This window comes from Amphichorda felina, assembly GCF_050947745.1.
Source record: "Amphichorda felina strain 45539 chromosome Unknown scaffold_8, whole genome shotgun sequence".
NCBI classification, from domain to species: Eukaryota; Fungi; Ascomycota; class Sordariomycetes; order Hypocreales; family Bionectriaceae; genus Amphichorda; species Amphichorda felina.
In genome coordinates, this window is record NW_028145042.1 from 30,388 (window position 1) to 52,329 (window position 21,942).

The 21,942-nt window shown below is 56.8% G+C and overlaps 9 protein-coding genes across 9 annotated transcripts; 4 read left to right on the forward strand and 5 right to left on the reverse strand.

The window, feature by feature from the left end:
- Positions 1 to 666: 666 nt before the first annotated feature.
- On the reverse strand, positions 667 to 2,192 carry ACO1O0_007684 (uncharacterized protein; the record flags this gene model as incomplete). The annotated part of the gene is given in 2 exon segments (XM_083197052.1): positions 667 to 847; positions 862 to 2,192. 2 exon segments carry the CDS (start codon positions 2,190 to 2,192, stop codon positions 667 to 669), a joined length of 1,512 nt encoding a protein of 503 aa, XP_083046520.1.
- A 273-nt stretch (positions 2,193 to 2,465) lies between these two features.
- Positions 2,466 to 3,502, reverse strand: ACO1O0_007685 (aldo/keto reductase; the record flags this gene model as incomplete). The annotated part of the gene is made up of 2 exons (XM_083197053.1): positions 2,466 to 3,206; positions 3,428 to 3,502. The coding sequence occupies 2 exons, from the start codon at positions 3,500 to 3,502 to the stop codon at positions 2,466 to 2,468; spliced, it is 816 nt and encodes a 271-aa protein (XP_083046521.1).
- A 625-nt stretch (positions 3,503 to 4,127) lies between these two features.
- On the reverse strand, positions 4,128 to 5,459 carry DOM34 (uncharacterized protein; the record flags this gene model as incomplete). Its single annotated transcript, XM_083197054.1, has 2 exons — positions 4,128 to 5,282; positions 5,379 to 5,459. The coding sequence occupies 2 exons, from the start codon at positions 5,457 to 5,459 to the stop codon at positions 4,128 to 4,130; spliced, it is 1,236 nt and encodes a 411-aa protein (XP_083046522.1).
- Positions 5,460 to 7,371: 1,912 nt separating this feature from the next.
- ACO1O0_007687 (WD40-repeat-containing domain protein) lies at positions 7,372 to 10,391 on the forward strand (the record flags this gene model as incomplete). Its single annotated transcript, XM_083197055.1, has 3 exons — positions 7,372 to 7,495; positions 7,887 to 7,947; positions 8,009 to 10,391. The coding sequence occupies 3 exons, from the start codon at positions 7,372 to 7,374 to the stop codon at positions 10,389 to 10,391; spliced, it is 2,568 nt and encodes an 855-aa protein (XP_083046523.1).
- Positions 10,392 to 10,770: 379 nt separating this feature from the next.
- On the reverse strand, positions 10,771 to 11,148 carry ACO1O0_007688 (thioredoxin-like protein; the record flags this gene model as incomplete). Its single annotated transcript, XM_083197056.1, has 1 exon — positions 10,771 to 11,148. One exon carries the CDS (start codon positions 11,146 to 11,148, stop codon positions 10,771 to 10,773), a length of 378 nt encoding a protein of 125 aa, XP_083046524.1.
- Positions 11,149 to 11,869: 721 nt separating this feature from the next.
- On the forward strand, positions 11,870 to 13,390 carry rrb1 (ribosome biosynthesis protein RRB1; the record flags this gene model as incomplete). The annotated part of the gene is made up of 2 exons (XM_083197057.1): positions 11,870 to 12,071; positions 12,123 to 13,390. 2 exons carry the CDS (start codon positions 11,870 to 11,872, stop codon positions 13,388 to 13,390), a joined length of 1,470 nt encoding a protein of 489 aa, XP_083046525.1.
- A 353-nt stretch (positions 13,391 to 13,743) lies between these two features.
- On the forward strand, positions 13,744 to 14,348 carry ACO1O0_007690 (uncharacterized protein; the record flags this gene model as incomplete). The annotated part of the gene is made up of 2 exons (XM_083197058.1): positions 13,744 to 14,256; positions 14,313 to 14,348. 2 exons carry the CDS (start codon positions 13,744 to 13,746, stop codon positions 14,346 to 14,348), a joined length of 549 nt encoding a protein of 182 aa, XP_083046526.1.
- A 1,471-nt stretch (positions 14,349 to 15,819) lies between these two features.
- Positions 15,820 to 17,427, forward strand: ACO1O0_007691 (uncharacterized protein; the record flags this gene model as incomplete). The annotated part of the gene is made up of 2 exons (XM_083197059.1): positions 15,820 to 16,500; positions 16,561 to 17,427. 2 exons carry the CDS (start codon positions 15,820 to 15,822, stop codon positions 17,425 to 17,427), a joined length of 1,548 nt encoding a protein of 515 aa, XP_083046527.1.
- Positions 17,428 to 17,556: 129 nt separating this feature from the next.
- Positions 17,557 to 19,098, reverse strand: ACO1O0_007692 (uncharacterized protein; the record flags this gene model as incomplete). The annotated part of the gene is made up of 1 exon (XM_083197060.1): positions 17,557 to 19,098. The coding sequence occupies one exon, from the start codon at positions 19,096 to 19,098 to the stop codon at positions 17,557 to 17,559; it is 1,542 nt and encodes a 513-aa protein (XP_083046528.1).
- Positions 19,099 to 21,942: the final 2,844 nt, after the last annotated feature.

Genomic DNA, 21,942 nt, shown 5'->3' on the forward strand with positions numbered 1-21,942 from the left:
CCATTTTGGGCATGCGTTTATCTGCCCACACTTTCACGTTGGTTGCTATAAGGGAATGTGACATTAGCGAGCGGAAGGATTCCTAGGGATATGGGGAATGTGAATTATGTTGCAATGCTGTAAAATTTGTGGTATTCATGTGACGCTTGCTTGTATCCTGTCGTTACGTGTTATCCCGAAAATGCCGTGTTGGCTCAGTTACATCATGAGCTGGTCTTCATGCGCAGATGACCCAGGCTCCTTCACAGGTCATGGGCTATCTCGTCTACCCATTCACCCCCATACTCTGTTTCTTGAGATGCTGGAGGCGCCATAGCCTCTAGTGGGTCGTTCTCCTTCCCCGGCGGTGTTGGCTTCGCTATCGGTTTATGAGGACGTGAGCATGTCTTTGGTTGCTGTACTAGGCTTGAGTTTGCTTGTTTGGTGGATGGATGGCCTTGCATAAACTGTAGGTTCGAGCCAGTGCCGCCCACCCCATGTTTGAACGTCGGTGGTTGTAGTGCAAGCTCTCTTGGTGCGCCTCTATTTCCTGCCCCTCGAATCCTCGGAGGTGCCATCGCCGGAGTATAGAGCAAAGTAGAGCATCGAGTGACCCGATGAGGAGAGGTCAGGTACCCTTCTCGCTCTGGCTGGAGCATTCCAACCTCGGCACGATGACGTTCTTGTTCACGTATTCCTCCAAGTGCAGCTGTGCGCCGGCTGCGATGTATAGTCATTGAGAGGATCTCGTTGGAGCCAGACGTGCTGAAGAAACGAGGTGGCATGGCCGGTTCTGCAGATTCGATCGACATCTGTGGCAATACTTCCGCGGTCGCCCTTGGTGGAGGACATGGCGTTTGCTGTGGAGCTGAAGGTGCAAACTCAGACTTGAGCTCGATTTCTTGTTGAGATGGCGAGGGGAAGTATTCGTCAAAGTTGAAAAGAACCGCCTGCGTGCTGAGGGGAGCGAACTGTCGTGGTGGCAGCCATGGGGGATAACGATCAACACCAAAATCTGTCTCGTGGGAAGAAGATTCACGGCGCGTGGGGTTTGGGTTCTCAGGTTTTGCAGATGCTTCCTGGGTCATAGGCGTGGGAATAATGGCGTTTGGCTTGGGTTCTGATATTGTTTCCAGTTGCTGCCAGAGCTCGTCATCCAGATCCGCCTCCGTGAAGCTTGAAAACTCGTGGCTCGCTCCAATTTTCTGGTCATTTCGGGGAGGTGATGCTATTCTCGCTTGGGACTTGGCGGATGAACCCTGATCAAACATGGTCCCCAACGCCTGGAGGATGTCGTCCTCTGACTCATCCTTAGAGAGTTCCCCCATGTTCCTAGGGCTGGCATATTGTGCTTCCAGGTTGACTTCATTGGTTTTCTGTGACCCATCCGTTTCTGCCTCGTTTTCTCCAAAGCTAGTTCTCAGGCCGATAAACAAGTCATCATCCAAGTCGTCAAAGCTCATGCCGTGGATCGTTTTCTCATGTGTTCCATCATGCTTCTCCACGTCGTTCGAGGGTATTTGACCCTGTGCTTGCTCCTCTCCTGCAGATGACCCGGTCGGCATCGACGCCTTTAACATTTCATCTAGGTCTTCAATCAGCCCGTCGTGACCAACATCCCTAGTTAATCCGCGCGACGTCGTATTTCGATCCAGTATTTGCCTCTCCACCCGCGTTTTATAGTGGTTCTTTTGCTTCATTTGATCCTCATCATCAGCCCGTGAATCGTTTGTGCCTAAACCCGTCTTGCAGCTTTTTCGGTCGTCCACTGCAGCCTTGGTTTCGCCCACGGGAGGCAACTCGTCCTCCTCCTTGACAGAAGTCATTTGACCAACGTCGAGACCTCGCTCGTCCCGTTTCTTTCCACTCCCGTTCCCTCGCACGAATCTCGAGATCGTATCCTGGCTCGGTCGCACCTCGACGAGAGGCTTGCCCCTCCGCCGCTTCTCCTCCTTCTTGGCTTCCTCCTTGGCCTTCTTCCGCTCCCTTGCCGCGCGGGCGCGTGCGGCTGTGCGTTCCTTTTCCAGTTCCTTTCGTATGCGCTCCTGCTCTGCCAGCTCGAATTTCCGCTGCTCTGCCCGGGAGAGTTTTGGCTGTTTGTTGGCGGCCTTGTGTGCCTTTTTGAGTTGCTTTGACGTCATCGGCCGGTTCAGGGCATTATTCGGAGCGGTGATTCGCTCCGAAATGAGCGTGAAGGTGTTTTGGGCCGGCATCGTTTTGAGTGCGTTCGAGGAGACATCGGGACGGGTTGTTGTCAGGGCCAAACCTGGGTGCAAGTGGGATGCTGGTAATTTTGACATCTGAGAGCGCGACTTCGATTGGCGGGGTGACAACGTGAACACGAAGGAGGAGCGACATCACATGACCATCAGACGAGACAACATCAAACCTGCGTGGAAATTCCATAGCCCAAGGCCATCTCTTCGAATTTTTGACAGATCGGCTAAGATTTTGTTTTTCTGACTGTCTAACTCGTGCGTGATAATTTACTCCTCCAGCGGCTTTACGGTGGGGTCCCAAGAGCAAACCGAATACTCGTCCGTCGCAAGATCCGCCACCTCGGCGTCTGTCAGTTCGAAGTCAAAGACGGCCGCATTCTCCTCGATACGCGACAGCGTGACGCTCTTGACCAGCGGCACGTACCCGCGTTGCAAGCTCCATCGTAGGAGGATCTGTGCCGGCGTCTTGCCGTACTTGGCCGCTAGTGCGCCGACCTTGGGGTCGTCAAAGCGCTGGCCGCGGACGATGGGGCAGTAGGCCTCGACGGCAATGTTGCGTTCACGGCACCACTTCACAATATCCGGGCGGGTCAACCAGGGATGCACTTCCCACTGGCCGACGGAAATGACGCCGCCCTTTCCAGGTCCGTACTCGGCTTCCAGCTCCTTGATATACCCCTCAAGCTCATCGAGGTGGTGCACGCCATAGTTGGACACGCCGATAGAGCGGACCTTGCCCGCCTCGACGGCCTCGACGAGGGCGCGCCAGGCACCCTTGCGACCCTCAGGGCCGCCGCCGAAGGGCCAGTGGATAAGGACGAGGTCGAGATAGGTAAGCTTGGTTTCCGCGATGGCTGCGTCCACGAGCTCGCGGGCATTGTCATAGTTGAGAGGTTTGCCATTGACAGGAAGCTTGGTGGTGAAGAAGATCGACTCGCGGGGAATGCCAGAAGCAGCTATGGATACGGCAGACTCCCCTTGGTTGCGGTATGCGGTCGCAGAGTCAATCTGGCTAATTGTCAATAGCCTCGGACTGCAACTTCGGAGTGATGACGTACATGACGATATCCCACCTTGAGCGCATGAGTGCACACTTCGGTAGCTTTCTCCTTGGGCCTAAACAATTCAGCTTGGATCTCCGGGGGCAAACGGGTAAGTCCTACGTCTGGTAGACCTGAAGGTTTGTCAGCTGATTGATTCACGCTATACGGAGTACGAGCACGACGTACACCAAAGCCGAGAACGGGCAGCTCGTAGCCCGAGTTGAGCTTGACCGTGGAAGAGATACTGAGCTTGGACGCCATGCTGTGTAGCACGCCTTGCGATGGAAAGTTGATTAGCAGGAAAAGAACACTTGAGTATTGACAGCGGATAGATGCTCGGTTTAATATTTCTGTCGTAGAAGCGAGCCTAGGATGATGTTATTGTTACCCCTCGCCAGTATCAGCATTGCGGGGCCCAGGCGATCAGTGGCGATGTGGGCAAGTCTCGTATCGCCGAAGTTGATTCCACGCCGGTATGTTCGGAAACCATGTCTCGTCTTCTGTTCCTCAGTAAAGCCCGCCTAGCTTCGGAGATTGCTTTCGTGCAGCGACCCAGTTTCTTGATAATTTATTGCCTTGGCAGCGGAAATAGACGACGGCTATTACTACCAACTCATACCATGATGGGTGAAGTGAAGCAATTATTAACACACAGCACAACCGGAGCCTGTCAAAAGTCTCACTACTCCACAAACTTGACTACTTTCCATTATTATTTCCCACGTTTGTGATGTGATGTGACATAACATAGGACGACAAATGAATGGCCTGTTTACTTAGTGCAAGGCGCTTGGTAATCCACACTCCAGTACTCTGTAGAACTGCAGGGTAGCAGAGGCTGCCACCGAGGGATTGGGATACTTTTAATTTGATTTCGCGCGGCTAGCTATATCACACCGTCCAACATATCGTGGTCATCTTCGTGATGTCGTGTTCCATTCTGAGGCGCTGGGGCCTCCTCTTCCTCTTCCTCCTCGTCGAGATCTACCATGGGATAGGTGAGAATCACGGCAATGTCGCCTAGCATTTTTAGATGCTGTCCACTCCCATGATCGCTGCTCAGGACACGGGCCTCGCCACCATCACCCTTGACTTTATCAACGAGAGCGACATATTTCTTGCGCGTCGCGAGGTCCTCACTACGGAACAATGAGTTGTTGATGAGAAGAACTCCTCCGCCCTGGCCTACGGCACCCTCTGCGATGGCCTTTTCGGCCGCCTTAGTGCCGTACCAGGCGCGCCCGTCGTCGACCTTGAGCTTCTCAAAGAACACATCCATTAGCTGTGCCTCCCTAGCGTACCGCACATCCTTCATCTTGGCGAACACCTCTGGGCTCTTGAGCACCTCGTTGAGGCTGTGGACGTGGCCGGAAGCCGCGTGGACCACCGTCGCCATTCTGGCCACAGAGGTGAGGACCTTGTCGGACTTGTCGCGTCCCTGGTCTGCAATGTATTTCTTAAAATCCTCTGCGACAAAGCCTGGGCTAGCGATTAGGATAGGGCGTGACTGTGTGAAATCGGCAGCTCGGAGGAGCGAGGACAGCGTCTTCTCGAAGAAGCGACGCATTCCGGCATCCTGGAGCGAGGCGGCATCGCGTTTTCGGGGAACGACGCTCTCGACGCGGGTCTTGAGGACAGTGCGGAACTCGGTGATGAGGCAGATATTGGCGAGGCCCTCCTGCATGACGACGGCGGCGAGGGCGCCATTCTTGTCGTCGGACAGGGCCTGCTGCAGAGTCTCCGTGGCAACTGAATCCCAGCCTTCGGGGTCGGGTCTTATGATGGAAAAGGATCGGTTGGGCTCAATCTCGATGGAGTGCCATGAGCCGAGAGGGGCGACTTCGTTCTCGCAGACGATTTTGCCGGAGGCACGGAGGATGCTCTTGACGGGGTCGAAGCTCGTGTTGATGACCTGAATGGCGAGGTCGACATGTTTGCGTTCTGATGTGGTTTTGTCGGTGCCTTCGTGCTCTTGGACGACTTTACGGCTGCTGTGGGCGTGAAGAATGTCTTGAGGGAGGATAAGGTTGTAGGCATGCCACTGTGCGTTGCGTCTTGGTTAGCTGGTGACGAGGATTGCGGGGGAGGGGCATGGCGATGCTGGGCGGGTGGCGATGGGCAGGTAGGGAGGTTTCACCATGTCCTCGGCGTCCTCTGGGAGTAGAGAAACGGGGGAGCCCACGATGCTCGCGGGGATATTGCGCTTTGCTAGCTTCATGGTGGTGGCTTGCCGGTGATGGGCTTGCCGTTGGTGACTGGTGTCGATGTTGGTGTTGAAGGTGTTGGGCAGCGATAATAGCTTATACCTGAGGTGGGCAAGTGGGGTGACAACTCTGACGCGCGGGTGTGGAGACGGAGGGATGAGGACGGCATTAGAACGAGATAGGTAGTTGATATAAATTTTACGAATGTGAAAATTAAGCCTGTTTTTACAATATGGGGGTTTGATGTGTAATATTTTCAGAGGGCTTGGAGTCTATTTGGGTGCGAACTACCTATGGTAAGCTGCACGATGGACGTGATGCTTGGTGGCAGTGGGTACTGGTCAAAACCATAGTAGTAGGAAGGACAAGGAGGGTGGCACGAGGAGGAAAGTCCAGTTCTCGATTGATTGATTTTACTGAGTATTTTTTCACTTATTCAAATAGCCGTTTTGGCATGATCCTTTCTACTTCGGGCGCTCCTGATATTACTATGGTGGAGAGGTAGATAGGTAGGTAGGTATAGAATATGGGTGATGAAAGTTGGCTACAGTGTAGAACGGCTAAGGCAGGTAAGATAGTATTAGTAAATGTAGTAAAAACCACCAGTCTTAATCTATATTGTCCTTATATGCAGTCCAATTTAGGTATCACTACGAGTATTTGCCGGGGGAATAAACTCGGGTGTGGTGGTTTGCTGATGCGGCTGAAGGAACGCGGCGTGAGGTCATGGAGGCAAGCTGGGCATAGTGATGGTGTGGTGGTTGGTGCTTGGCAGACAAGTCGTGGCGCTCTGGTGTAACGGTGCGACACTGGACATCGAGGGAAGGTTGCTGAAGGCTACTACTACTGGTAGGTACTAGTAGGCACCTAAGGTGCCTAGGTACTTCAGTTAGGTGCTGCCCGGGCTTCTTGGTCGCGGTCGTTTACCGGGCGACGTCATCGGCCACATCAACCTCCAGTGTTGGATCCCAGTGTCCGCCAGCAAGCGACCGAAAAGGTTCCTGCTTTGGGCATCCGCCGAGACCCATGAACGTTGGAAACAGTACTAGAGTACGGCGAGGGCTCTATCCGAGTAGTAATGGTACGACTGTACTGGTAGTCTGTAGACACATCTGTTCAGATTCCCTAAAAGCGTTGCATTCCGTTCATACCTTGGCCGGCACTTGACCATTCCATCGCGTCGTACTCGTATCCGCCCGTGTCTGCCATATTCTATATTCTCCGTCTCGCTCATCTCTATCCCCCTTCCCCCACCTTCTAGAGGTTTAAATTTTTGCTCTCTGAACTGCCTCGTGCTCTTGTCGTTTCAGATCCGTCTAAGCCTCGCCGAGTCGTTCAGATCAACAGTCCAACACCGCCTCTGCAGCCCTACAGCCACGTCTCACCAGCGACGATCGAACGCTTCACATCCACTAGGGGCCTGCGGTAACGACATCTGCGACAAGAATCCCGGCACCGTAATCAGGGCCGGCTTAGGCCGTACACAAATAGATCATCTACGTTAGGCAGACGTCGCAGAAGTACTCCGCTTGACGAGGTGACGTCCTCGATTCTGTGCAGTGCCGTGGAGCTCGTCGCCCTCTTGGCGGGGCCCCGGCGCTGTCAGCTGAAAAGCACCAATCCGGTCAATCCGCACATCCGACAGTCTGCAACGACAATTGCTTCTGCAGGGGTCTCTTCTGCATACAATAATACTTCGAGAAAAGATTCTCAGCTTCGCAAACCCAGTTCGCCAACCTCGTGTTCGCAATCAGATCCAACCGAGGCCAAGACCCTACGTGCGACGGCGACAGCTGTGACAGCTGCCCACGAGAAAAGCTCCCCCAGCTCCCCTAGCTCCCCTAGCTCCGCATCGCCCTCCGGGAATACGAGTCTCAAGTCAGTGACGCGGTCGCTTACCTATGCTGCGCTGGCGCAGCATGGAAGATGACTCCTCCCATGTCCCCGCCTGCCAACCAGCAAGGCGATGATGGCCAGCCTGCAGAATCCCCCTCGGGCATTGCCCAGTCAAACCCGCCTCCTGGCTTCGATGGTGGCTGTGATGATCCAGGTACGCGTACCTTCCACGTCCTCGGAGACACACAATCGAGGTATAATGTTAATGTTGGAGTAGCAGGCAGCAGCTCTGGCTTCCAGCCCCCTCCAAATAGTCGACGGTCGACAGCAGCGCGGTTATCACGCACTAATACCCAGAATGCGAATGGAAAGGACAAGGAGCTCAAGGGCCAGCTGAAACCAAATCCTTCGAACCCATCCTCCGTCGGCCTGGACTCTTTGAGCACAGTTAGTCCGACATTGTCTTGTATCGGGCCAGGGCTGATCTAGAGTTTAGCAAATCTATCTTCGAACCAACAACAACACCGAACCCACACCCTCAATTGCCCAGCGCCTGCGAGTCCCAGGTCTACCAGACAACTCGAACTCTAATACTGAAACTACAGTGGGACAGGCACCCGAGCTGCCCAAACAGCCGCCGAATGCCCTCGTGGACGCAACCAAGGAGTGGAGGCGGGTACACTCAACCCCTAATGGCGGGCTGATAGATTGCTGACCATTTGAGTAGGAAAGGGACCTCTTTCTTGAGTCGCCTGAGTATGCGAACTCCCTGGGCCCGGGACGATGACGCCGCCGATTCTGACTCAGAGTTTGGCGAGGTGCGCGACGATGGAGCCCATGCGCGCGCCATCACATCTGTCATTGGGGCCGGAGGAGGCTTCATCCCGCTGTTCAAGGAGCCTCCCCGCTATATCCGTGTCAAGACCCGCAACAAGAAGACGAAGGAATTTAACCGGTTGTTTCTCGCCCAGGAGTTGTCCATTGGCAACCCGGATGATCCAGGGGAGTCTCACGGCCGTGCCCCAGCGACCGCGGTCGGTAGGAAGATCCTGCGAGGGGACTCGGCTGCGATATGGGCGGCTGAGTTCAGCCTGGACGGGAAATACCTGGCTGTCGGCGGCAAGGACAGCGTCGTCCGTGTGTATGCTGTGATTTCGACACCAGAGGATCGCAGGGCCCAAGAGAACGATGAGGCCCAGTGCGGCGCCAGCGGGGAGAAGCTGAGCGCTCCTGTCTTCCGGAGCAAGCCTGTCCGCGAGTACGAAGGACACACGGGCGAGGTTCTGGCCTTGTCATGGAGCAAGAATGGCTTCCTACTGTCTTCATCCATGGATAAGACGGTCAGGCTCTGGTTGCCATCGCGACCGGAATGCCTCTGCAGTTTCCAGCACAGTGATATTGTCACATCCATTGCTTTTCACCCCACGGACGATCGATTCTTCCTGGCGGGCTGCCTGGACTCGCAGTTGCGATTGTGGAGCATCCCTGACAGGACGACGCCTTTCTCTGCTGAGACATCGGAGTTCATCACAGCAGTCGGCTTTAGCCCAGATGGTAAGACAGCCATCTGCGGCGTCCTAAGTGGAATGTGCACATTCTACAAAACAGAAGGCCTCGAGTCGCAATTCCAGATCCATGTGCGATCATCCCGTGGTAAGAACGCCAAGGGCAGCAAGATTACAGGTATTCGGACTGCAGCCGTAAACAACGGGGCCGACAAAGGCGACGTCAAGGTGCTCATCAGCTCCAACGACTCGCGCGTGCGCGTCTATAGCCTCAATACCCGCATGCTCGAGGCCAAGTTCCGTGGCCACGTCAACCAGTCCAGCCAGATCCACGCCCGCTTCGCCGAAGACCCCAGTTACATCATCTGCGGTAGCGAGGATCGCAAGGCGTACATCTGGGGACCGGCTAGTGCCGGCGCCGAGATGAGAGACAAGCAGGCCTACGAGTGCTTCGACGCCCATCCCGAGGTGGTGACGACGGCTCTGGTTGCGCCGACCAAGAGCCGGCAGCTCCTGAGCACATCCGGCGACCCCATCTACGACTTGTGTAACCCGCCGCCGGTTATGCTCGTCAGTCTCGACGAGAGCCAGTCGACGGCCGGTGATGGCGAAACCACGGAGCGAAACACACAGGGTTCCCACATAAAGAAGCCTGAGGAGAGTCCTGCATACCTTGAGCGCTCCAAGCATCACGACGGCAATATCATTATCACAACGGACCGCACAGGTACCATCAAGGTCTTCCGGCAGGACTGCGCATTCTCGAAGCGGCAGCAGAATATGTGGGAGACGGGGTCCAGGTTCTCGGGGAAGCTGGCCAGCGGCGTTGGGCGGAGCGGGAGCGTTAGGACCAAGGCGAGCGGGACCAGCCGTGCGCAGTCCAGACGGGGATCCCTCAGCATGGGTCATAACCCAATCCCGCCTCAGCCGGCCTCTGACCGAATCATGAGCTGGCGGCAGGACGTTGAAGGCGGTTTGAGGCCGAGCAGAAATGCCACGCCCACGCGGAGCGAGCGGTCCATGTCGCCCACCAAGGCCGGCCGATCATCTGTCAACACTTCAACCGTCAACTTGGCGTCCGATTCGCGCAGGGAGCCCTACGCCGGCTCGAGCATGCGCAGCCCGCCGACTAGCCCGACCACCAGCATACACACGCAGCGAACCGGAAGACTTGTCAAAGAAAAGTGGCAGGACCTAACCCCGTCGATTCCACCCACACCGAGTTTCAGCTTCTTGAGCGTCCCCGACGCCAAGGAAGGCAAAGGGGAGGGTGGGTTCTGGACCCTAGGCCGTTGGAAAGGCGGCAACTCGAACAAGCAGCCATCCAACTCTCTCGCGGCGGGCGGCTCAACCGACAATCCCGGCCGCCGGAGCATGGCAGTCGTGGACTCGGCGAGGCTAGCCATCAATGCCAGCCCGCGTCATGCGCGCAGGGTGTCCTCGGGGGCCAGGCTGGCGTCTGAATCGAGCAAGCAGCCAGAGATGCAGGACAATGGCAAGTCGCAACAACATCCGCTGCGATCACTGGCGGAGGCGCAGCGCGTTGACTCTGGGCTCGGACGGCTCAGCGCCGAGTCCACAAAGACGGGAGGAGAACCAGCCTGAATGCGGTTGACTTGGCAGACCAGACATGATCTATTTGAATCATTTTCCTTATACATTTTACATCAAACAAGCGGGAGTTGAGCGGAGAGACATAGCTTAGCGGAGATGCACATGTTTTGTGGCATATATAGCGGACATATAGCTGCGCCACGGTATACACGACTCTACTACAATGTCATGATGCGTACGCCAAGAGGTCCCCATGTTATTGAATGTTGTGATCCATTGAGACCGATGATCCGCTATCTATGCCCAAAATGATTTCTCCACGATGCTGTGGTGCATATACCAAAACTCCTCCCCCGCTCCTCGCGGTTTGTCCCCGCAGATCCTTCCTCCTCCTGCTGCATTTCCTCTCATAATCCCTCCATCTTTTGACTTAGAAGTTCTCGGTGGTGGAGAAGCCGTTCTTGTTGGCGGCCTCGCTCATCTTATCGATGCGGGCTTTGAGGGCGGTGGGGTTGGCGCCGGTGAGGGAGTCGGCCTTGTCCTGGTTCTCGAAGAAGAAGAAGGCGGGGATGGAGCGGATGCCGAGCTCAAAGGCCAGGTCGGGAACGTCGTCGGTGTCGAACTTGGCAAAGGCGAGCTTGTCGGCGGCGCCCTCGGGGGCGAGCTTCTCCGTGGCGTTCTTGGTGTAGATGGGCGAGATGGCCTTGCAGGGGCCGCACCAGGTGGCGTGGGCCTGGAGGGCGACGTAAGGGTGCGACTTGATGAGCTCGTCGAACTGCGCCTTGGAGGTGATTTCGATGACGGACATGATGGAGGCTTGGGGGTTTGTGTCGACCTGGGTGAGGATTGGGGGAAGATGGTTGTTGTTGTCGAGGGTTGATCTGGGGGTACGGGAATGCGCTTTGATTTTATGCAGGGCGGCGCTGAGCGGCGAGGGTTTTGGCCGCTTTTGGAGGGGCTCCGACAGACGGGGACGGCCAGTCGCGGGGTCAAAATGCTGACAAACACGGCCCGGGGTGACGTGATTCGGCAGTGCGATGGAATCAATTGCCCATTCGTCCAGACTCGAGCTATAATGGTACCTGTGCGACCTGGATTGCCAATTGGGGTTCAGATTCCAAATCGACGTGACGCACGTCGAACACGGTGGCGGCTTCGTCACTATTACTACCAGTAATTTGATATTATTACGAATAGCTAGCCCATCATGGTCTCGCATGCCAGCCATACATGGATGGCTGTCTCTTTCCGCGTACCCGCCACTACGGATCTCTGTACCTTAGCTAGTGAACCGTGGGTAATCATCGGCATTTCCCCTAGGCGGTTTACAGGTCTGCGGCCATGGCCTCCACTGCGGTTGACTGCCCGCCTGGGCGCTGGCTGGTGGTTGGCGGGGTCGTCGTCCCTGTTTGAACGCCGCTGAAATTTTGGAGGGGTCACAAATTTTTTGGCCCAGCGATCTCCAGCATCGCGAAACTGTCCGAAACACCCTCCAACAACCACCACCAGCCCAATCCACACGACTCGAAATGTCGAAGCGTACAGCAGAAGCTGGAGGCGATGGGCCCCTCAAAGCCGGTGGCCGCCCGGACCAGATGGATATTGACGACCACCCCAAGGAGATGGGCGAGTTCGAGGACGAGTTCGAGGATGAGTTTGAGAGCGAGGACGAGATCCTCGAGGCTGGCGTCGACGGACGGCCTGATGCTGAGAGAGAGGCTGAAGAGAAGGGTGAGCTTTGTATATCGCATCCGACATGACACTCATTTACTAACCAGACAGACGCCATGGAGGTTGACCAACAACAAGGCACATTCATCGTCGGGCGTAACAAGCTCGAACCCGGCCAGACCCTCGCCCCCGACCTGACCACCTACGAGATGCTGCACAGCCTGAGCACGCCGTGGCCTTGCCTGTCGTTCGACATTGTCAAGGACTCACTGGGCGACAACCGCAAGGCGTACCCCGCGACCATGTACACCGTTGCCGGCACACAGGCTGAGAACGCCCGCGCGGGGGAGAACCAGATCATGGTGATGAAGTTTAGCGGTCTGAGCAAGATGAACCGCGGCGACGATGACGACTCGAGCGACGACGACGATGACGATGAGGACGCCGACCCCATCCTCGAGAGCAAGACGATCCCCCTCAAGTCGACGACAAACCGCATCCGCGCCCACCAGATTCCCAGCCAGGAGCCCGGCCGGGCGCCGACGACGCTCACTGCGACCATGACAGAGTCGAGTGACGTCTATATCCACGACATTACGCCGCATCTTCAGACGTTTGACAACCCTGGATCTACCGTCACGGCCCAGCAGAACAAGCCCGTCTCGACAATCCGCGCGCACAAGGCCGAGGGTTACGCGGTAGACTGGTCGCCGACCGTCCCGGGCAAGCTGCTGACGGGCGACAATGACGGCCTCATCTACCTCACATCACGGTCAGACGGCGGAGGGTTCCAGACGGACAACCGCCCCTTCCAGGGCCACACGGGCAGCGTCGAGGAGATCCAGTGGTCGCCCTCGGAGCAGAGCGTTTTTGCGTCGGCATCGAGCGACGGTACCATCCGCATCTGGGATGTGCGGTCCAAGGCGCGCAAGCCGGCCATCACGATGCAGGTCTCCGACTACGATGTCAATGTCATGTCGTGGTCCCGGCAGACATCGCACCTTCTGGCGGCGGGCGCCGACGACGGCACGTGGGGCGTTTGGGACCTGCGGCAGTGGAAGGCCAGCAGCAACAAGCCGCAGCCGCTGGCCAGCTTCAACTTCCACAAGGAGCAGGTCACCAGCGTGGAGTGGCACCCGACGGACGACTCGATCGTGGCGGTGGCGGCGGCCGACAACACGGTGACGCTGTGGGACCTGGCGGTGGAGCTGGACGACGAGGAGAGCAAGGGCGCGGGGGTGCCGGGTGACGTGCCGCCGCAGCTTCTGTTTGTGCACTACCTCAAGGACGTCAAGGAGGTGCACTGGCACCCGCAGATTACGGGTAGCCTGGTGGCGACGGGCGAGGAGTTTAGCGTGTTCCGCACCATCAGCGTGTGATGGATCCATGAATACAATACCCACGACGTGATGAGACACTTGGATGAATCTAGACAGGGGAGGTATAAAACAACACAATCAATCTATGCGCTTTAATATATGGGCCATTTGTCGGTGCACTTGTTTGGGAAACTCGGGCTGGAGCTGGCCGCCTTCGGAGGGAAACCCCCCGCGCCGGGCTTCCGGGGCCGGCAAAAGCGGGCCTGAGACCGGGGCGATGAAACGTCTCCGGCAGGGACTTATTACCATACATTAGTTAGGAGGAAGGCCTTGACTCAAATAAATGCTACAGCACTCGCCCGATCAGAACCACCGTGGCCACACATCAGCATCTCGGTATCAGGCATCCCACCATGTCTCCCAAACCACGAGCTCTCGTCCTCGCCCTCGTCGCCGGCCACGCCGCTGCACAGACACCAACTCCCACTGCCACAGGCACCAACCCAGGCCCGACCCTGGTTGACGGATGGTACTGGATCCGCGCCGTGGCCGAGCCCAACTTCCACTCGTACCTGCAGTCGCAGCCCACGGGCCTCCCCTCGGACGCGTACCTGGACGACCCCGTGCGGGCCGGCCAGTTCAACATTATCGACGGGCAGCTGGTCTACAACACGGGTGAGGGCGGCGACCTGTATCTGCACGTGGAGCAGCCCGAGGACCTGACGCAGCGGGCCCTGAGCACGTGGTTCGAGACCGAGGAGAATCCCTATGGCGCGTTTGCGTTCCAGGGCGACACAGTGACGTGGAGCGTTGACGAGATCCAGCGTCCCAACGAGGCCGCGTGGCTGGTGTGTGAGGAGCAGAGGCTGTTTATCAACACGGGCGCGTACGGGTACGAGACGCCGGAGGGCTGTGCGGATCAGACGGTAGGCGTGCTTCAAAGGAGAGTTTGTTTTTCTTGGTTGAGCTGACAGAGTCACAGATTCACTCGTACGGAGGAGCCACGGCGGATGTCTAAGAGCTCGGGATGGGCGTCGTCGGCTGGCGTGGGGCCGTTCTGCCGGTATAAGAACGGGGAGGGCGGTGCAGGCTAAACAGGGGCACAATGAAACTCGGGTGAAGCTGGGGTGATTTGTGTTTGCTTTTGCTTGGTATCATTGAAATGATGGAGGTTTGACCAGCAAATGGCCCCTGTCAAGAATAGCGTCTCTGCGAGTAGTCTTGTCGTTCTGCACAATACCTATATACCAAGTACTCGACTCTCAACTAGTACGTCGTACCAAACATTGCGATATTAAGGGCCACATCATCCAAGACGCAGATAGGTAAGCTCGCTGTTGCGTCTCAGCCGTACGACCTACTTCGTACACGCACTTCAAAAATCGCACTTGGAAGTAATATCGTGGCACCTCGTTGCTGCCCAACATGGATGATGAGACACCAATGCAGTCCTCGACTCAGTTCTGGGGGCTACTTTGGCTACGTAATGGACGAGTGTTTGGAGTCGAAACACTTGAGAGTGTGATCTCCAGGACTCCTGGATGCATGGTTAGGTTATGATTCCATGGACGTCCGTACCCCTGGGGATCAGCTGAGAATATGAGAGTTGATACCACGCGGGCGGAACTAGTCACATTACACATATTGTCAGATTGGCGAGGATCGCCGCATGGGACCCTGGTGGCTGAGCCGTGCCGTACGGTCGGGACATTGCCACCGCGGAGGGCCGAAGGAGCCATAGGAGCCAAAGGAAGCATCATCCCTGCGATATGCCGTCCCCACGGGCCACGAGGGATAGTCGTCAGGGATCCGCCAGCCTGGAGACGATGGGACCTGACGCAAGACTGCATTTCAAGTCATTATCCATTCCCAATAATACATATCATGGATATCTGAGATGTGCGTTTGACCGGCGACATCGATATCTACGGGGAGTTGGTTGTTGGCCTGGCCAGGAACCTCCGAACCTTCATCTGTGCTCAGGATTTAAGATGATCATGGCGCTGGCGTTGACCAACGGCCCAGGTCCTGAGACAATCAGCTCAGATACGAAGTACGAAGCTGGCCCCCAAAGGATTCCAGCTTGGATTTGGTGTGCTTCACTTGTTTGGCGTGTACTCATCAGACATTTGTTAACCCATCGGTGCATCTCTATCTGCTGATGACTCCTGAAAGATGAGGCTTGGGCCTGGCAGAGCGGCACGCGGCCGCCCTGGTTGCCGTGTAAATCGCATGGGATTATGGGTTGGCATGGGCCAATGTGCTCTCCGTGTGGATAATAGTACTGCAACGGTCTGCGGTCTGTGAGACATCCACCTCTGCCGTGTGGTTACCGTAATACTACTGGTGAATGATGATTATGGTTAATATAAGTGATCCGGGGCGCCGGTTCTTACGCCTCCACCTGCCCGCCATGATACCAAGTCACCGGGAAGAGTCGCATCTCCAAGTTAGGCTGAAGGCTGGGCATTATACGTACCGCCGTCAGCATGGCCTGGGAGGATCCTGTTGTCGGGTGGACAGCAGACTACACAGGCGGCGTCACCACCATAATCGTTCTTGCCTTCATCTCCTTCTTCTCGTCCTCCATCCTCTTCTCCTATCTGATGTATAAGCTGGCGTGGTACTTGTACATCGGGAAGCAGCCAGCCGAGACCATTAGCCATCAGGACGTCCGCGACCATGACGACGAGCGGCCCCAGTCGCATCAGCACCGCGTCGACTTTGTACTGGGCATCGATGGCGTATTTACACAGAACCCCGACCATACGCTACATCCACAGCCTGTTAGAGGAAAACTGTCGCGCCAGCCTCCGAACCAATTCTTTGTCCTCACCTCCAACCTGGTCCTTGCCGATTTGCACCAGGGCGTGGCCCTGTTCCTCAGCGTCGAGTGGCTCCAACAAGGCATGATCCGCGTGGACTCGCCAACATGCTTCGCCCAGGGCCTCTTCCGGTCGACGGGCGACCTGGCCTCGAGCTGCTTCATCACCACCATTGCTGTCCACACGTACCTCTCCGTCGTCAGGGGGTACATGATGCCGCACCGCATGCTCTGCCTCGCTATCGCCTCCATCTGGATATTTGTCTATGCCATCTCGACGATCCCGATAGCCGCTACCAGAAACGGGGCTGACAATGGCGGCTTCTTTGTCCGCTCGGGCTCCGGGGTAAGAATCTCTCTCTTTCTTTGCGGGAGAAAAATAGGGCAGTCTGCTGACAGGATACAGTGTTGGATCAACATTGCCTACCCCGGCATCCGTCTCGCCACCCATAGCATCTTCATCATCGCCTCCCTCACCACCACCTTGACTCTTTATATCGCCATCATCGTCAGCCTACGCCGCCAGGCCGGCGCCTCCTCCCCCTACCTCCCGAGAACCAGCACCACCACCACCACTCCGGATCCCGATTCTCAGATCCAGCTCTCCCGCCACCCCGCCTTCCTCATCTACCCCGCCATCCACCTCCTTTGCACTCTGCCCATCACCGCAGGTCGCATCGCCAACATGGTAGGCGTCGACGTGCCGCTGTGGTACACATTCTTCGCCGGCGCCATGATTGCCTCCAACGGCATGCTTGACTGCATGCTCTTCGGCACCACAAGGAAGGACATTGTCTTTGCCAGCAAGCACGACCTTGACCGGTCCAGCGTCGGCCTCGAGACATTCAACTTTATGCAGACGCCCCGGACCCGGGTGTACGGCAACATGATCTGGGTCCAGGGGGGAAGCGGTGTCGATCTTAATTCCGGCGCCGCGGAGGGGGTGGCAGAGGATATGACGACGAGGACAATGAGCGGATGGTGGTGGTGGTGGCGGTTGAATTCGTGGCGGCGGCTCGGAGATAAGAGAGATAATACAACAGAGCGGGTGCTGCGTGGACGATGCAGGACAACGTCGCGGAGTGCCAGCCACGAGTCTCTCGGGGTCAAGGGTCCCTCTGCCATTCAGATGGATACGGTGACCAGCGTTGTCGTTGAGGTCGAACGGGACAAGGGCCACCATCTGCGATACCCCGACCAGTCGGGGAATAGTGCAGACGAGGAGGAGTATCCAATAGCACCGCGATGTCACACGGGAAGAGACATGGTATAACAAATAAACATGACAAAAAAGAATCAAATTCATGAATTGAATCAAGTAATGAATGCGCCGGCCGGTGAAACCAACCCCCAACTCCCAAAAGGTATAATATCCCACACACAACGCCGTGAAGGAAGTGCCTCAGATCAGGTTTGCCAGCCCCGTCGCCTCCCGCACGTCATAGATGCTCGTGTCGCCCTCCGAATTTCCGATAATGAGGAACCTCCCATCCGCCGAGAAGGCCATCTCCGTCACCTTGGCCAGGTCGCCTACCTCCTCCAGCGACTTGAGGTTACCCTCCCCTCCCACCGTCCATAGCTCGTCGCCCGATTGCGCGTCGAGGATGGCCATCTTGGTCCGCTTCTCGGCGACGTGGCAGTACGCTATAAACCGACAGTCTGGCGAGATGCAGCTCATCGAGTTGGGGATGCCGTAGGTCCGGGTTGAGTTCTCCGCAAGATCCCAGACCAGGACATACCGGAAGGGGACGCTGGTGGGCGCCAATGTGTACTTGACGCCGCCCTGTGGCGTCGGGGTGGCCACGGTGCGGTAGCCTGCTGGTATCCAGAGCGAGATGACCAGGTCGCCGTAGGTCACGAGAGCACACGGAAGGGCCGTTTCGAGCTCCTTGTGCTGCCAGGGCCGGACCACGCGGTGCGGTGTGTGCGACAGCTCGCGGTAATCTGAGACGTCCCACGATACCAGCAGCGTCTCCCGATCTGGCGGTGGCTGTCCGGCGCGTGGGGTTCGGGGTCCTGACGCAGCCACCAGGAGGGGGCTAGTCGACGACAGAGCCAACTCCGGGTACTGGGGAATGAAGGGCAGGCCGGATTTGCGGAGGTCTATGGTCCGCACCTTGGCAAACGGCTTCTTGTCGCGCGTCGTCGCGGCGAACAGGTCAATGACGGAATCCTTGCCGCGATAGGCCGCCAGCGGAGTCCATCCAGAGTCTAGTGATTCGAACCTCCCGGCCACCCAGCGATCGATGTCGTCGAGGACCTGCACGCGCCTGGGCTTCTCCCAGTTCCAGATCTCGACAGTCCGGCCAAAACGCGTCGCGATGGCCGCCAGCTGCGCCGCCTCCGACAGGATGCAATGGCTGCGGATCATGTAATCGCGGCATCGGCTTTGCGCCTCGATGTACGAGGAGATTTTGATATTGCTCTTGGTAGCGCCCGTACCCACCGACCAAAACTTTATCGCGTTGTTTCCATGCTTGGTGGCGATAGTCGACGCAGAAGCCGAGATGTCCATGTAGTGGATCGTGTTAGTCTTGCCGCTCTTGCGCTTGTCCACACCCTGCAGCTGTTTCCAATAGATGACTTCGAGACGGGAAGGCTTCATTTGGTGGGACATCTGGCCGGGTCGGAGATGCTCCGGAGGCCTCGGCGGGATAGGCGGCCTGATGCGTAATGATTGGAAGGAGGAGCGTGAGCGGTCGGACGATAGCGTCCCAGACGACAGAGAGAAGCGATCCATGTCCGACGACGACTGGTCCGAGGACGGCGGGTGTGACGACGCGCGCCGTGACGACTGATCTGAAGTTGATAGCTGTGATAGTAGGCGCTGCGATGACCGGTCCGATGACGACGGCTGTGACGAGAGTCGGTTTGATGACCTGGCCGACGAGGGCACCGGTGGCAGTGGCTTCGCCGGGGCTGGGTAAGGGCTGGTGCCCGGCATGTATGATGAGATGGAGGCTGCGGATGAAGTACGGGTGTGTCGCGAAGAGGCCACAGACATTCTTTGTCCGGGAAGGTACATGCTACTCCTGGTGGAGGGACGACGTTGGAGAAACTCTTGCGAGGGACGGATGTAGGTGGCTTCGCCGTCAAGTGTTGGCCAGGGGATGACGGCGTCACGCACGGGGGATGCGGGAGGGCTGAGGCTATATTGCGCGCTCAGGAAATGGCGGGTGGTGGTGGGTGACGGGACTGATGGGCTAGTTAAAGCCTTGTTAACTTCCCCCGTGGGGTCAGTCCTGGGTGTGGCGGCTTCATTGTCCTCTGTCCCGAGACGCGTCAACGAGTTTCTGTGCGTCTGTCAGTCTGACAGTCTGGGCCCTATGGCTTCCTGTAGGGTAAAGGGGGCCACTCACGCCATCTCATGGATGGTATCTTCCAGCACAACGGGGTCCATGGCTGCTGTTGGTGGCGGACTCGGCGGCAGAGGGTAAGGGTACCTCAGCCGCCAAGGACAAAGGGCATTCGATCCTAGTCGAGAGTCGCCGATATGGACGCAGTCACATTGTGTCCCGGCTTGGCCACGTTTTTGCGGTTCACCCTCCCTTTTACCAGTTGTGTTCGGATGGGGGGCCGTTGTTGATTGAAGGAGGGAGATTGGACATCGGGAACTGGGGCGGCGGAGGGCAGTTGAAGACACTTGAAAAGCGGGATGCGACGGCGATTCGGCGTAGCGGATCCTCTCATGAAAACCCCATGCCATTGCGCCAAAAGGCAGGCAAATGACCCTCGGAACGTGATGGCCCTTGACCTTGGCCGTTAGCCATTAGCCACTGTTAGCTGCTGATACCCCTCCCTCCGCACTTCGATATTAGTACCCTTGTAGGTACTCCATACAAAGTGTATGTAGCTGGGCGGGACGCTGCCCCGCGTTTCGACAGGTTCCCGCCCAAATGAGAAGGCCCGAGGGGTATAGCAGGGATCATATGGTGTGGAAGGGCGGTCACTGAGCACTCTGACTCGACAAAGTCGCCCTGGAAAGGTGGCAAGTGGTTGGAACCGGCAAGACTGGGCTGTCGTGGACGGGTGCCAAAGAGCCGCGGTGACGAACCAGCTTGTGAGCAGCTGAGGACAACTTCCTTGTGATGGAGGACTTCTCCACGACCCTTGTCCGACGATGCGAACAAGGAACCCCATGTCATGGAGAGTCATCAACATGGCCGGGGACAGTCCACGGGTTGAAACCTTGTCTGCTGGCTGACAAGTCTAGCCCAACGTGTTGGCCACTGCCCAGGGAAGGGTGATGAAAATTGTGTCTCCAACGGGATCATTTCGGCGCCAAGATCATATCTTTTCTGTGGCATAGTCGTTCGCTGACAGCATCCCCAATCGGTACGTACATGGTACGAATATTGCAGTTGAATACTAGGTGGAGGGATTTTCCACCCACCTCGGTGACTCGACGAGTCGACGCTCGTGGTTCGGGGCTGATCGTGGAGACCAGGTTAGCTTGACAGGCAGGACAACTTTGGCACCCCTTTGGCACCGGTCCGCTCTGCCTGTTGAGCATCCCCACAGCAAATCAGAACAGAGCCACACTCTGGACCGTGATACCACCAGCTGAGTGGTCAATTGAATCGAGCAGTAATTAGTGCGTCATGGCAAATGATAAGACGGCATCAAGGATGCGCTGGTTGACGAGCAGCGTCACCGCACATCAGGAATTAATTTAGGGCCACAAGGCCATACAGAAGAACCAACATGGCTCATCTCCTGCCTTGAAAAGTCGACAAGCTCATGCCAGGGTGCTTCCCTGTACCGCGACTTGCGCCATCTCGGCAGCCAACCTCCCAAATGGGCATGTGATGATCGTCGGACGGCATGCGTGCGGGGCTACGTAGTCAGTTGTCGCCATGTTGACTTCTTTGATGCCTTCCGTTCTCTTCCGCTCGAGCATGCATGTGTGATATGGCGCATGTGTGTCTTGGTAGAAGTTCCGACAATCTGGTTAGTGGCTACTAAGTTAGTATCAATTTAACGCGGAGGTCAAGCTGCGTGAGTCTCAGTCCACATGCGCCCCGACCTACTGGAGATGGACAGCCGCGGGTTTCAGACTGAGAATCAACGTCAGCGATGACACAGCTTCTAGTATGTATTATCGCAGGCCGTTGCAACATCCAGGCCATCGTGGGCGTAGTAACTGCAGCTCAATGACTGCAAGTCCGGATGGAGCCTGATGAAACCGGTGTACTTGGTGCTGCTCCAAGCCCGTGAGCCAGAGCCCACAATTCTCTTTTGGGTCTGTTGCAAGACATTTCTGGCAACTCTCTCAAAGAAACCCGTTCAAGCAGCGAAGATCGCAGCAAATTTCACAGGCATCACCTCGGGTACTGGCATTGGGCGGCCGACCGATTTGTTAGAACTTTGACTGGCGGCCTATCGAATCGGTATCCGGGGAGAATCATAACGGCTGGTCGGATTCCTTGTCCGTCTGTCCAAACCAGTCGATGGACGAGCACAATTTGCCTCGGGCTGGCCAAAAGCAGTGGCCATGAACTCTTCAAACGCCCGATGGGTGACCAACGAACATACAAGTAGTAATAAGAACGGTCCGTCGGCCAACATGGAGCGGTTCGGATGTCGAGATGCGTTCGCCGCCGCCGCGAATTGCCTAGCTCCTAAGCCACGTTTTGAGGTCCGGCCCGAGCTCGGGAGAATGACGACGGCGTCACACATATTTCTGTCGGATGCTCGGAGCGTGGCTGGTTCGAGGAATGAAGACATGGATGGATGCGGGGGAAGACTTGTCGAATGAGGATAGGGATTTCGAGAAGTGGCCGCCCCG